The sequence below is a fragment of the Portunus trituberculatus genome, chromosome 41 (assembly GCF_017591435.1).
Source record: "Portunus trituberculatus isolate SZX2019 chromosome 41, ASM1759143v1, whole genome shotgun sequence".
Lineage (NCBI taxonomy): Eukaryota > Metazoa > Arthropoda > Malacostraca > Decapoda > Portunidae > Portunus > Portunus trituberculatus.
Window position 1 is genome coordinate 17,515,941 of NC_059295.1, and position 13,084 is coordinate 17,529,024.

Below are 13,084 nucleotides of genomic sequence, written 5' to 3' on the forward strand. Positions count from 1 at the left end.
CACCCAGCCAGTCTTCCCCATTACGGAGCGAGCCCAGAGCTCATAGACCGATCTTCGGGTAGGACTAAGACCACATCACACACTCCACACACCGGGAAAGCGAGGCCACAACCCCTCGAGTTACATCCCGTACCTATTTACTGCTAGGTGAACATGGGCTACACATTAAGAGACTTGCCCATTTGCCTTGCCGCTTACCGGGACTCGAACCCGGCCCTCTCGATTGTGAGTCGAGCGTGCTATCCACTACACTACGCGGTGTGTGTGTGTGTGTGTGTGTGTGTGTGTGTGTGTGTGTGTGTGTGTGTGTGTGTGTGTGTGACCCTAACCTTTGCGGGACGGATGCAGAGTCACACGGGTTGCCGGAAAGTAGAGCACAAAGGGGATTCGTCATCAGTGTAGGGCGTGAGAATTAAGGCCATATTCAGAAACGCCTTGTTCTCCCACCACGACAATTTTTCAGGTCCCGAGAGATGGCCAGCCGGGATTTTAAGACAGTTTCTCCTTATGATAAACTACAAATCTTGCTAATCCATCACCAGAACCATGAAAATACCCTTAAAAACACGAGTATCTTCAACTAGACCCTTTGGAAATATTGGTCGTGAGAGAGCAAAGCTTTTTTGAATATGGACCTTAGACTTATATTCTGAAACAATGCCGCGCTTCACCGTCACAATTTTCAAAGCGTTTTAGTTGAAGTTACACTTAATTTTAATGGTGTTACTGTAGTTCTAGTGCCATATTAACAAGGTTTCTGTATTACCAACAGGACAAATTACCTTTAGAACTCGGCTTATTGTTTCAGTGGCTCTTAAAAGTGGTCGCCGTGAGAGAAGGAAGTGTTTCTGAATATGGCGCTTAGGTGTGTCTTTGTGGGGTTGTGCGTGGCTGTACCTCAGGGTTGTCACTGGGACCTGCTGTGTTTATGCTGCGGGTGTCTTGTCGGTTTGTTTTGATCTGCCCTTATGAAGTGATGACTTCAATTGCTATGTTTGTGTTTTGTGGTTAGCATCGTCTATTACTTTGTGTTTTGTTGTTGTTATCAGGTGTTTATTTATGTATTCGTTTGTTTGTTTGTGTATGTAAGAAAGAACAGTACAGAACATTAGATTCTTTTTATTAAGACAAACATTCTGAATAAATATGACTGTAATAATGATAATAAGATAGTAAGAATAAGAGTAATAACAATAAAAAGAAGAAAAACAACAGCAACAACAAGAAAAATGATTATACAAATAATAATGATAATATAAAATAGTATAATAACATAATAACACACACACACACACACACAATAATAATAATAATAATAATAATAATAATAATAATAACAGTATTATTATTATTATTATTATTATTATTATTATTATTATTATTATTATTATTATTATTATTATTATCATTGTTATTATTATCATTATCATCAATTCATTATCGTTACTATTGCTGCTACTACTACTACTACTACTACTACTACTACTACTACTACTGCTGCTGCTACTATAACTACTACAATCACCATCATTACCATTACTTGACCCACCTCCATGCAACTACAAGGCCTGACCTTCCCTAACCTTCCCGTGAGCCATTATTACTATTATTACCACGGCCATTCTTACCATCAAGCATACAAGTGCTTAGAAGGAACCGACCTCCTCCTCCTTCTCCTCTTTTCCTTCGTCCCTACCCTACTTTTCATTCACCTCCACCTCCTCCACTTCCTCCCCCCTTCTCATCCACCTCTCCTTTTCTGCGCACCTCAAACACTCCACCTGAAGGAACTAATGTCATTACAAGTGGCTTTTCTCTAAATACGAGTGGCTTTCCTCTTGTCTCCAGTGGTTACTTGACCCTTCCTCTTCTCTCCATCCATCCCTCCATCCCCTTCCTCTTCATTCTTTCCCTCTCCAAGCACCACACACTTCTTGGCAATTAATATTCTCTCCAGTCATCGCCGAGGCATCACAAAAACAAAGAGTTATTATTTTTTTTCTTTCCTAGTTTATCTTTTTTTCTTTTTAATTTTTTTCTATCTTTTGCCTCATCGTTGTTAAGTAGAGAAGTGACGTCATGACTTAGGAGGGTCACGTCTCTCTCTCTCTCTCTCTCTCTCTCTCTCTCTCTCTCTCTCTCTCTCTCTCTCTCTCTCTCTCTCTCTCTGCTTCAGATTCGTATTGGCAACAGTGACATCATATCCAGAAAAGGAAACGTCTCTCTCTCTCTCTCTCTCTCTCTCTCTCTCTCTCTAACCTTGTTTGATTTGCTTACCTTCATCTATGTTTAACTAAGGAGAGATTAGCTGATTTCGAGCATATGTATATAGGAACTGCACTTTTGTTTGTATATAACACACACACACACACACACACACACACACACACACACACACACACACACACACACACATCTCTCTCTCTCTCTCTCTCTCTCTCTGAATAATTTCTGTAAATATAATTAGAAAGGTCAGTATCAAAGACGTACACGTCATATTCTCTCTCTCTCTCTCTCTCCTTTCCTTCCAGTAGATACAAACGCAGCGGTGATGTCATTACTTGCCCCACCAATAGAATGTCGCCTGACGTGAGCACTCCGTGACGTCATTGTTGCCTCTTTCCCATTGGTCCGTTCACAGAGCCATGGTGACCAATTCATAAATTCAGAAAGGAGACACATTTTCTACCACATACTAAAAGGAATGAGGAAATAAGAACACTAATAACGAGAGAGAGAAATAAACAAGACTGATAGAAATGAACCCAAACGGACAATTAGTAAGTACAGACATTAATTACCGGTGAAAAAGAACACTGATACTTGGCAATGATTCTAAACTCTCTCTATTTCTCTCGTGGAAATATATAATCAGGAACCTTTATGAGCGAGATACAGTCAGCCTCCACACGTGTTCGTCGACGCAACACCAGCGCTCAACCCAAACAGGTGAGTGACGAGTGTGGAATGCAAGGTGACAAGCTAGAGAGTGACGGAAAGGAGACAAGAGAGGATGAGGAACAGAAGCGAGGAAGGAGACGAGTGAATCCAAAACAATGTTCTTGTGGTATTGGTTTGCATGTATTGGCGAGTAAAGAGTGACGAGTGGAGAATGCAGATGGGCCAACTAGTTTTGAGTGAATGGATGGAAGGGAAACTAAAGCGGAAGAGTCCTAGGAGGAATGGATGAGAAACAATGCATGGAAACCTTCTTTTTCCTCTTTTTTTCCTATGGGTAAGAGTTTGTGTATATCAACTATTTTTCTGTGTCATGCTTATCTGTACGTCACATTTAAACTGCAAAAAAAAAAAAAAAAAAAATATATATATATCTATGTAATTTCAGAAAAGAAGAGAATAAGTTCATTTTGTCTATCGAAGAGATTGCAAAGGAGAAAGAGAAAAAAAAAATAATGAAGTCTATCAGTGAAAGGGTTAATGTGTAAAAGAAAAAAAAAAAAGTAATGGGAAATGCAGTTTTGATTTTCAGGATGTTTGTGGTTTTAATGAAGAATGCAAGAGAGGTGACTCAGAGGTGATTTGAGAGCAGGATGTGAAATGTTGCTATGGTAGACAAAACACTGAGGATATCCCACGAGTTAGCACTGGCAGCGGTAAAGAACTGGTGAATGCAGGCAGATTTTACTAGTTTTGGTGAAGGATGCAAGGTGACTCAGTGATGATTAGGGAGCAAGATGTGACCTGGTGCTGTGATAGATAAACCGATAAGGATGTGTTCAATAGGATCATCATCATTAAAGAAGTGGTAAATGCTTTTGAGTGAGTAGTGAGCAAAAGAGTAACAACAGCAGGAAATTCTTTGGTTAAGTAGGGTTAATAGACTGAGAGAGAGAGAGAGAGAGAGAGAGAGAGAGAGAGAGAGAGAGAGAGAGAGAGAGAGAGAGAGAGAGAGAGACTAAGTGCAAAAAGTAAAACGTGAATATTTGTAAATTTCTGTGACGTTAGTATAAACAAAAGAAATGTCAGTGTCAGCAAGCGATTAAGGGCATTTTTTCTGATGTAGCAATGTTGAGAGAGAGAGAGAGAGAGAGAGAGAGAGAGAGAGAGAGAGAGAGAGAGAGAGAAAGTATGACGAACTTACTGAGTGAGCGACTAATTTAAGAACACCGTAACGACATTGACAAAGGACAACAGGTCGAGGCACAGCAACAAGCAGGATCATGTGGCGCAGCTCAGACAAGAAGGAAAAGAGGATGAAGAAGAAGAGGTGCAACTAAATGAAGAAAGATAACCACTGACAGTCCAAAGCTAATGTTTTACTAAGAAGACACAAAATTCTGCACTGAGGATTAAGGATCACGTGGCGCAGCTTGAACAAAATGATGTAGAAGAGGTGGAACTAAATGAAAAAAAAAATATATATATAAACACCCGTCCGGAGAAAATGTTATACTAAGAGGACACAAAATTCTACACTGAGGAAGATGATAATAACAATGCAAATACGAATACAAGTAAGGGTGAGTGAAGAAAGATATACACTCCCAGGTCATATTTAGCGTACCACGAACAAACTGAAGAAGCCACAAGTTGCTGCCGTGCGGAAGAACTTAAAGAGAGAGAGAAAAAAAATGAGGACATGACAGACAGACAAAATGCGCGTAACTGTCCGTCTTGGCGGCTTGCCATGAAGAGACACTAGTTGATGAGAAGCACAAGGGAACACAAAGAAGGAACTAGCAGTGGATGAATTTGTTTACCTTACCAGTTAGTGACGAACAAAAGTACCGAGTCCAAATCAATGACGTTAACGTGAGTGGAGGAATACAAAGGAAAAAAAAGTAGAAACATTGTCAGTAGTTTAAAACGCTGAGGGTGACGTAGGAGAGGAAACAGGAAGGAACCTCAAGAGAGAATAAAAGAATGAACATCATCCTTTCTACTTAACCTCTTCAGTGCAGGAAGGTATTTTTACCACGCGTTTTGAGTAGGATTAAACTATTTTATTTACATTAGGAAAGGTCTATGTGGTCAGAAGATTAATAGCCACAATCTTCACTATTTTAATCCTCACATAAGTTTCTGAAGATTTTAAAAGTGTCAAATAGTCAGCAAAACAAATATGAAAACACGTCATGGTATCGAAGGGGTTAATAACAAACCAAATTATTAACTCCAAATGCACCGAAGCAAACATAGACGAATACTGCGCATTTCCTTCGCAGCGGCACCAATATATATATATATATATATATATATATATATATATATATATATATATATATATATATATATATATATATATATATATACGAAAATGAAGACAAAATGAAAGAGCTTAGCATAAATTTTGACTAATAGCCGGGTGTGTAACAAGTGTTTATGTTTCGCAACGTGCGCATAGTGTGTGTGTGTGTGTGTGTGTGTGTGTGTGTGTGTGTGTGTGTGTGTGTGTGTGTGTGTGTGTGTGTGTGTGTGTGTGTGTTTTGCCATTGGCGGTCACCACTCCCTGACTAGCCTTGCCACAGGGATCAGCCACCCACAGGTCTCTCTCTCTCTCTCTCTCTCTCTCTCTCTCTCTCTCTCTCTCTCTCTCTTTCAAGGAGCATTTCCTGTGTTCAGTTTATGACATAATATTTAAGGTTAATTGAGAGAGAGAGAGAGAGAGAGAGAGAGAGAGAGAGAGAGAGAGAGAGAGAGAGAGAGAGAGAGAGAGAGAGAGAGAGAGAGAGAGAGAGAGAGAGAGAGAGGGAGAGAGGAAATAACCACAAATATTTTACATTGACCAGGAAATCGTAATTCGCCCATTCTCTTCTCTCTCTCTCTCTCTCTCTCTCTCTCTCTCTAAAACACCTACACATACACTTTCTCCATCTGTTTTTTTTTTTCGTGTGTGTGTGTGTGTGTGTGTGTGTGTGTGTGTGAGAGAGAGAGAGAGAGAGAGAGAGAGAGAGAGAGAGAGAGAGAGAGAGAGAGAGAGAGAGAGAGAGAGAGAGAGAGAGAGAGAGAGAGAGAGAGAGAGAGAGAGAGAGAGAGAGGAGTATCATACATGTCACATCTATCGATCACTTTAAACACACAACATATGAAAAATACTGAAATTTATCAATAGGTGGACTGACCTTATGACCTTTCGGGTACGTTGTTTATTTCTTGGGGTCAGGAAGGGTCAGGTCAGGCGAGAAAGCTGCTGACCTGACCTGACTGCCCACGTGGCTGGCCTAACTAGCTGCCACCCACCTGCCAATCATGACTACCGCAACACTGCAATTGAGAGAGGAAAGAAAAACATGAAGGAAAATATTATGCTGAAAATAAAGGGAGTGGAGACGATTGGAGAAAGTGAGGTTACGTAATATAGTAGTGGTGGTGGTGGTGGTGGTGGTGGTGGTGGTAGTGATGGTGGTGGTGGTATGTGCCTTGGTAATAATGATGGTGATGATACTGCTACAACTGCTGCTACTAGTACTACTACAACTACTACTTCTACTACAACTATTACTACTAAGAACAACAATAATAATAATAATAATAATAATAATAATAATAATAATAATAATAATAATAATAATAATAATGATATCTAATTAATAATACTAATACATACTTCTAACGAAAGCAACAAAGATAACAACAGAAATAGTGATAAGAACTTTAATTATGTAGTCAGTGAATAAACCTATTATAAGACTCTAACAAATAAATGAGTTGAACAAAATGAAAACGTAAACATTCTTCGATACGCAAAAATAAAAGTAAAGGAAGAACAGAATAAAGTAAAAAAAAAGCAAGAGCATCAGTCGGTTCACAATTAAATGCAATCTTGTTAGAATAAAATAAAAGAAAGACTGCACGTTTAAAATCAATACATGTAAATGAAAGAGGAAGAGAAGAATAAAGCTGTAAAACTGGTAACACTAAGGTCCGTATTCAGAAACGCTCTATTTTCCAAGGCCACACAGATAATTAGCGAGGTTTTCAAGAGTGTTTCTCCTGTTAATAATGTAGAAATCTTGTCAATCTGCCTGTAGAACCGTAAAAACACCTTAATAAATTCGTGTAAATTTATATAAAGCCTTTTGAAAGAGTGGAGGTGAAGCACAGAAAAGTTTGAGAATACAAGTTTAACAATAACGATTAAAAAAATGGATTACGCAACGAAAAGGAAAAAAAAGAACATGAGGGAAAAAAAATAGAACACGGACAAAGCGGAGAGGGGAAAAAAAAGAGAGGAAAATGATCAAAGGTCGCTTTGCTTATGAACTTGATATTCAATTTCCTGACATTGAATAGAAGGTTCTGTCCATTAATTTCCGTTTCATTTTTTTCCCCTTTGTTGTTAATGGGACTAACTTTCACTGTCTACATGTCTATCACGCACAAAGGAACACGAAGGAAGAACAATCACCAACAGCAACAACAGCAACAGTACACATATTTCTGGTCTCACGTTTTGCCATATTGAGAAACGCCTTGCTCTCTCTATTTTTCAAGTCCCTAGGGATGACTAGCAGTGGTTATCAAGACCATTTTTCCTTATGATAAACTAGAAAACTTGTTAATCCATCACTAGAACCAAAGAAATACTCTTAAAAATATGAGTATCTTCAACTAGAGCCTTTGAAAATTGTTATCGTGAGAATGTCTTTGAATGAAGGAGGAAGTTTCAAAACGTATTCTAATATTTTGCATTCTTTTGTCCCAATTTTTTTTTTAAGACCAGAATCTTCAGTGGACGTTATCTATTTATTTATTTGCTTACTCTTTATTACTATTTCTGTCCTCTTCAATTCGATGACGCGTTTCCATATTCATTCTGCTTACTATTTGGTGATTTTATACAGTTTGAGAAACACAAGAGGGGAGATTGAAATAGTGAAGACTGTGGCCATTAATCTTCTGAGCTTCCAAGGCCCTTCCTAATGCAAATGAAATAGTCTAATCGTACACAAGTCTCAAGGTAAAAATATGTCCCAGTATTGACGGGGTTAAGTTGCAGCACACCAAAACCCGTCAGACATACGAAAAAAGGAATGAATAGATTAAAAAAAAGAGGAAAAATAAATGAAAAAGACATATTAAGAAAGGAAAATAACCTGAAAAAATATCACATGAAAATGAAGAAAAAGAAATAAAAAAAACAAGTAAGAAAAAGGATATAAAAAAATAAATATAAAACTTAAAAAAAGAGGAAAAATTAATGAAAAAAATAAAAATAACAAGGAAATAAAAAAAATATAAAAAAATAAGAAAAAATGAATGAAAAATACAAAATAATAAGAAAAAAAAAACATATCACATAAAAAATAAGGAAAATAAATGAAAAAATACAAAATAAGGAAATAAAAAACCTGCCACATTAAAAAATAAGGAAAAATGAATGAAAAAAAAAAAAACAAGGAAATAACCCAAATAAACATCTGTCTTAGTCACGCACCGCTCCACTGGGAAACATGGTAACACTGTCCACTGAAGAGGTATTTCCTGCTGGACCCTCCCCACACCTGCTACATTAGGAAAGAATAACTGTGCCTGTGTGTCCATAAATGTATTGTATTTCCTGCACGCTCTCTCTCTCTCTCTCTCTCTCTCTCTCTCTCTCCTTGACAGTTCCTTCTTCCGTGTCAGGTTGAGAGAGGAAAGAAATACTCTCTCTCTCTCTCTCTCTCTCTCTCTCTCTCTTTACTTGACCTCTTAGCCCCTCAACAACTTCCTAGTAGGGGAAAAAACAGAGAGAGAGAGAGAGAGAGAGAGAGAGAGAGAGAGAGAGAGAGAGAGAGAGAGAGAGAGAGAGAGAAAGGAATCTGTGACGTAATTTTATACCGGCATTGTGATTGGGTGACTGTTTCTTGTGTGTGTGTGTGTGTGTGTGTGTGTGTGTGTGTGTGTGTGTGTGTGTGTGTGTGTGTGTGTGTGTGAGAGAGAGAGAGAGAGAGAGAGAGAGAGAGAGAGAGAGAGAGAGAGAGAGAGAGAGAGAGAGAGAGAGAGAGAGAGAGAGAGAGAGAGAGAGAGTACTTTCCATTCCCTTTCACTCGCTTTTGTCATTTACATACTGCAACGCAATGTTCATTTCTTCTTTTTTCTTTCTTCTCCTCCTCCTCCTCCTCCTCCTCCTCATTCTTCTTCTTCTTCTTCTCCTTTTCTTCTTCTCTTCTTATTTTTCTTCTTGGTCTTGTTGTTGTTGTTGTCCTTCCTCACTTTGTTCTCTTGTCATAAACCAAGAAGGGTGAACGTTTGTTAGATATTCATTTATATTTTTTTGTGTGTCGTTGGTGAGAGAGAGAGAGAGAGAGAGAGAGAGAGAGAGAGAGAGAGAGAGAGAGAGAGAGAGAGAGAGAGAGAGAGAGAGACCTTGCACCTTTCCTTCAGCACACGGCCACGCATAATTTTAAGCAGCGTGAAAGAACTGACGGGAGTTTTTTATTTTTTTTTATTTAAATGATCGTTTTATTTCTTAGTAAGCCTTTTTTAATTATTTTCTGGTACGCCTTTTTTAGAAATTTTAAGTGGGGGTTTATATATACATTATTGGATCTTTTAGATTTATTAATGGGCCTTTTTTATATTTTTTTAGTGAGCCTTTTCTTATTGATTTATTTTAGGCCTTTTATTTTATCGTGGACCTTTTTTTATTTTTTTTAGTGAGACTTTCCTTATTTCTAGTGAGCCTTTTTTTATGGGCCTTTTTTAAGTTTTTCAGTGGACATTTTTATATTTTTATGGGGATTTTATTTTTAAGTGAGCCTTTTTTTTATATTTCTACTGAACATTTATTTAATTATTTTCTAGTATTTGTTTATTTTTTCATTAGGCTTTTTAATATTTTCTAGTGATGAGCTTTTTATATATATATATATATATATATTTTAGTATGACTTTTTAATTTCTTTTGTTGCCCTTGGCCATTTTTTCGCCTTTACATTAAAAAAAAAAAAACAGAGTACGTGGAATGCAGCGGTGAAGTCAACTCCTATCAGATAAGAACCTAAACCTTTTCAATACAGGAACACATTTTTATCATGAGTGTTTGATGTGATTGCACGATTTTATTTATACATTACGAAGGGTCTATGGAGGCCAGAAGATTAATGGCCAGAGTCTTCACTATTCTAATCCCCATATAAGTTTCTAGAGTTGTATAGGATCGCCAATGAATAGAAAACACGCCCTGGTACTGAAGGGGTTAAGCCAATACGTAGTTCCGGGTGTCTTGTACATGAAAAATAAAGGTGTCTAGAGAAAAAAAAAAAAAGAAATAAAGAAGGATAAGGAAGAAGAAGAAGAAGAAGAAGAAGAAGAAGAAGAAGAAGAAGAAGAAGAAAAGGAAGAAGAAGAAGAAGAAGAAGAAGGTGGCAACAGAGCTAACGAACCTTGACAATAAGAACCTCCAGGCAAACTTGTATTTTCTAACTTTTTCCATTATTTTTTTTTCTATAAATTTGTTTTATTTCCTATTTTTCGTTCTGGCTCGAAGCGTCCATGATATAGTTTATGAATATTAGCCACGGTTCATTTTTGGGTTAAGAGGAGGAGGAGGAGGAGGAGGAGGAGGAGGAGGAGGAGGAAGAAGAAGAGGACGGAGGCAAGAGGATGGGAAGGTATAATGACGAGACGTGTGTGTGTGTGTGTGTGTGTGTGTGTGTGTGTGTGTGTGTGTGTGTGTGTGTGTGTGTGTGTGTGTGTGTTTTATATTCAGAAAAAAAAAAACGATTTATAAGACTGCAAAGGCCATTAACAATACATGGTGCTACTTTGGCATGCGGTCTACACTTCATGTTGTGGTCTACAACATGAAGAAAATACACTTTCTGTTGAGATAAAGCAGGTACATACTTTTCCACATCAATGTAAAACAACGTTACAATTTCTTAAATCTCCACATTTCATTTGAAAGACGTACTGAGAACCTTTTCATTGGTGATGTAATGTAGTTGTAATAAAATTCGTAATAACAGTATTGTCTCTGCCTTTAAGTACGTTTCACTGCCTTTTTCTTTCATAACTACTGAAGTGTTTATCATTATTATCTCTATTATCTTTATTAAAAGTCAATATTTGATAATACTGAAGTAGAATTTGACTATGGTACATCGTGTTGGCTGTGCAAATCACATACCAAAGTAATACCCAATATGTCATTAACAAACAGCATAACTAATAAACTCGTGTCTTCCGCAGATCATTTCAGTATATCGTTTGTGAATGATATGCGTATGGGTGTGTGGTGCTTTGTCTGGGTTATCCTTTGTGGCACTGCTAGTCTGGTATATACACAAGTACATGAACATTTGTAATAGTAAAAGAAAGTGGAAGAATATAGAATAGTTACTGCTATATTCTTTACATATTCTTTCAGTTAACGTCAAGGACTCGCCTCAGAAAATGGTAGTCTTTTATGGCTAACTCTAATACTGAACATATAAGAGACAAAATTGATGTTAGTCTTGATTGTATTCCATCCTCATTATAAGAAAGAAGAAGGAGGAGGATGAAAATCAATATAAGAGTAAGAAAGATTATGCGAGAGAAGTAAGGAGGAGGAGGAGGAGGAGGAGGAGGAGGAGGAGGAGGAGGAGGAGGAGGAGGAGGAGGAGGAGGAGGTTAGATGAAAGATTAATAGAAGGAATGCCTGATGATAGTTTGGAGTGAATCAAGTTGTGAAATTCGTATCTTTCGGTGAGGGATATACTGTATTAACATGTATTCTTCGTCCACAGATACACAACATGAAGACGTGTGGATACCTTGTCGCCATCCTCCTGGCGGTTCTCGGTGAGTGATACATACATACACAGATACATATGTAAACTTTTTTTCATACGATCACCTACATGTAAAGTAGAATGTATGATATGCATATGCAAAGATAATGATAATAAAAATTGAACTTGTGATAAAATATAGAAAACGGAAATAAAAACGAGCTTACTGATGAAAAATTTTACACACACACACACACCAGTAACAACAATATCAGCAACAACAATGTTAATTAAAGTAGTAGCAGTAGCAGTAGTAGCAGTAGAACAATAGTGGTATTAACAACAACAGTAGGAAGAATATTATAGCAGCTTAATCATGGCGCAAGGAATGAAGAAGAGTGTGTGGTGTCTGGGCAGGTGTGGCGGTGGTGGTGGCGACGGCAGAGGCCTCGACGAGCAGTGAGTGTAACGGTGGGGACTTCAACTGCGGCGCAACTTGTGTCCCTGCCCAGTACGTGTGTGACGGCCATTACGACTGTCCCACTGGCAATGACGAGGTGCGTACGTGTGTGTGTGTGTGTGTCGTAGGATCTCTCTCTCTCTGCATTATATAGAGGTGATAAAGTCAAGAAGCGACTGGAGAAATGGAGACAAAAAAGTGATAGATATAAGAAAAGATAAGATGGACAGAGATAGAGGATGAATTGACAGAGGCAGGAAAAAAAGTACATGAATATAATGAGGGATATACAGGATAGATAGAGATAGAGACAACCACTAAAGAAAGAGTTAATAGAAGCAAACAGGAAAAAATAAAAAAAATAAATAAAAACAATAAAAACAAAAAAAAAAAAAAATAGATAAACAGAAACGAAGGATAGAAATGATAAGAGTAGGGATAAAAAAAAAAATAAATAAATAAGCTGGATATAAAGAGATAAGGAAAGGTTATTTAAAATGAGAGAAAAAAAAAAAAAAAAAGGAACATCAGACGAGACGAGAGGGACACTGGCTAACCTTTTCCCTCCTTTCTCAGCTTGATTGCCCAGAGGAAATTCTCCCCCACGCTTTCTCCGACGACTACACTATTGGGATGGACGCTCCTACCTTCGACTTGGAATTCCTACGATGAAGGATACAGTCGAGAGGGAAAGAAGGAGTGAAGAAGAAGAAGAAGAAGAAGAGGAAAAGGAAGAAGTGAAGAAAGGAGTATAGCGAAAATAAGGAGGAGGAGGAGGAGGAGGAGGAGAAGGCTCATGTGACGAAGGACGATATATTATAAAAGATAGAGGAGGAGGAGGAGGAGGAGGAGGAGGAGGAAAATCATGTGAAGAAGGAGGTGTATTATAAGGAATGGAGGAGGAGGAGGAGGAGGAGGAGGAGGAGGAGGAGGAGGAGGAGGAGGAGGAGGAGGAGGAGGA

The 13,084-nt window shown here is 38.0% G+C and overlaps 1 protein-coding gene across 1 annotated transcript; it reads left to right on the top strand.

The window, feature by feature from the left end:
* Positions 1-2,851: 2,851 nt before the first annotated feature.
* On the top strand, positions 2,852-12,847 carry LOC123517016 (low-density lipoprotein receptor-related protein 1B-like). The gene is made up of 4 exons (XM_045276832.1): positions 2,852-2,949; positions 11,679-11,733; positions 12,081-12,220; positions 12,700-12,847. The coding sequence occupies exons 1-4, from the start codon at positions 2,884-2,886 to the stop codon at positions 12,793-12,795; spliced, it is 357 nt and encodes a 118-aa protein (XP_045132767.1). The 5' UTR covers positions 2,852-2,883; the 3' UTR covers positions 12,796-12,847.
* The last annotated feature ends 237 nt before the right edge of the window (positions 12,848-13,084 follow it).

What these genes read in the sequence shown, in the direction of transcription:
- LOC123517016 (XM_045276832.1), top strand. Translation starts at nt 2,884, where the DNA reads ATGAGCGAGATACAGTCAGCCTCCACACGTGTTCGTCGACGCAACACC. An exon ending in CATCCTCCTGGCGGTTCTCG is followed by an intron (nt 11,734 to 12,080) that starts GTGAGTGATACA and finishes GTGTCTGGGCAG; the next exon opens with GTGTGGCGGTGGTGGTGGCG. An exon ending in GTCCCACTGGCAATGACGAG is followed by an intron (nt 12,221 to 12,699) that starts GTGCGTACGTGT and finishes CTCCTTTCTCAG; the next exon opens with CTTGATTGCCCAGAGGAAAT.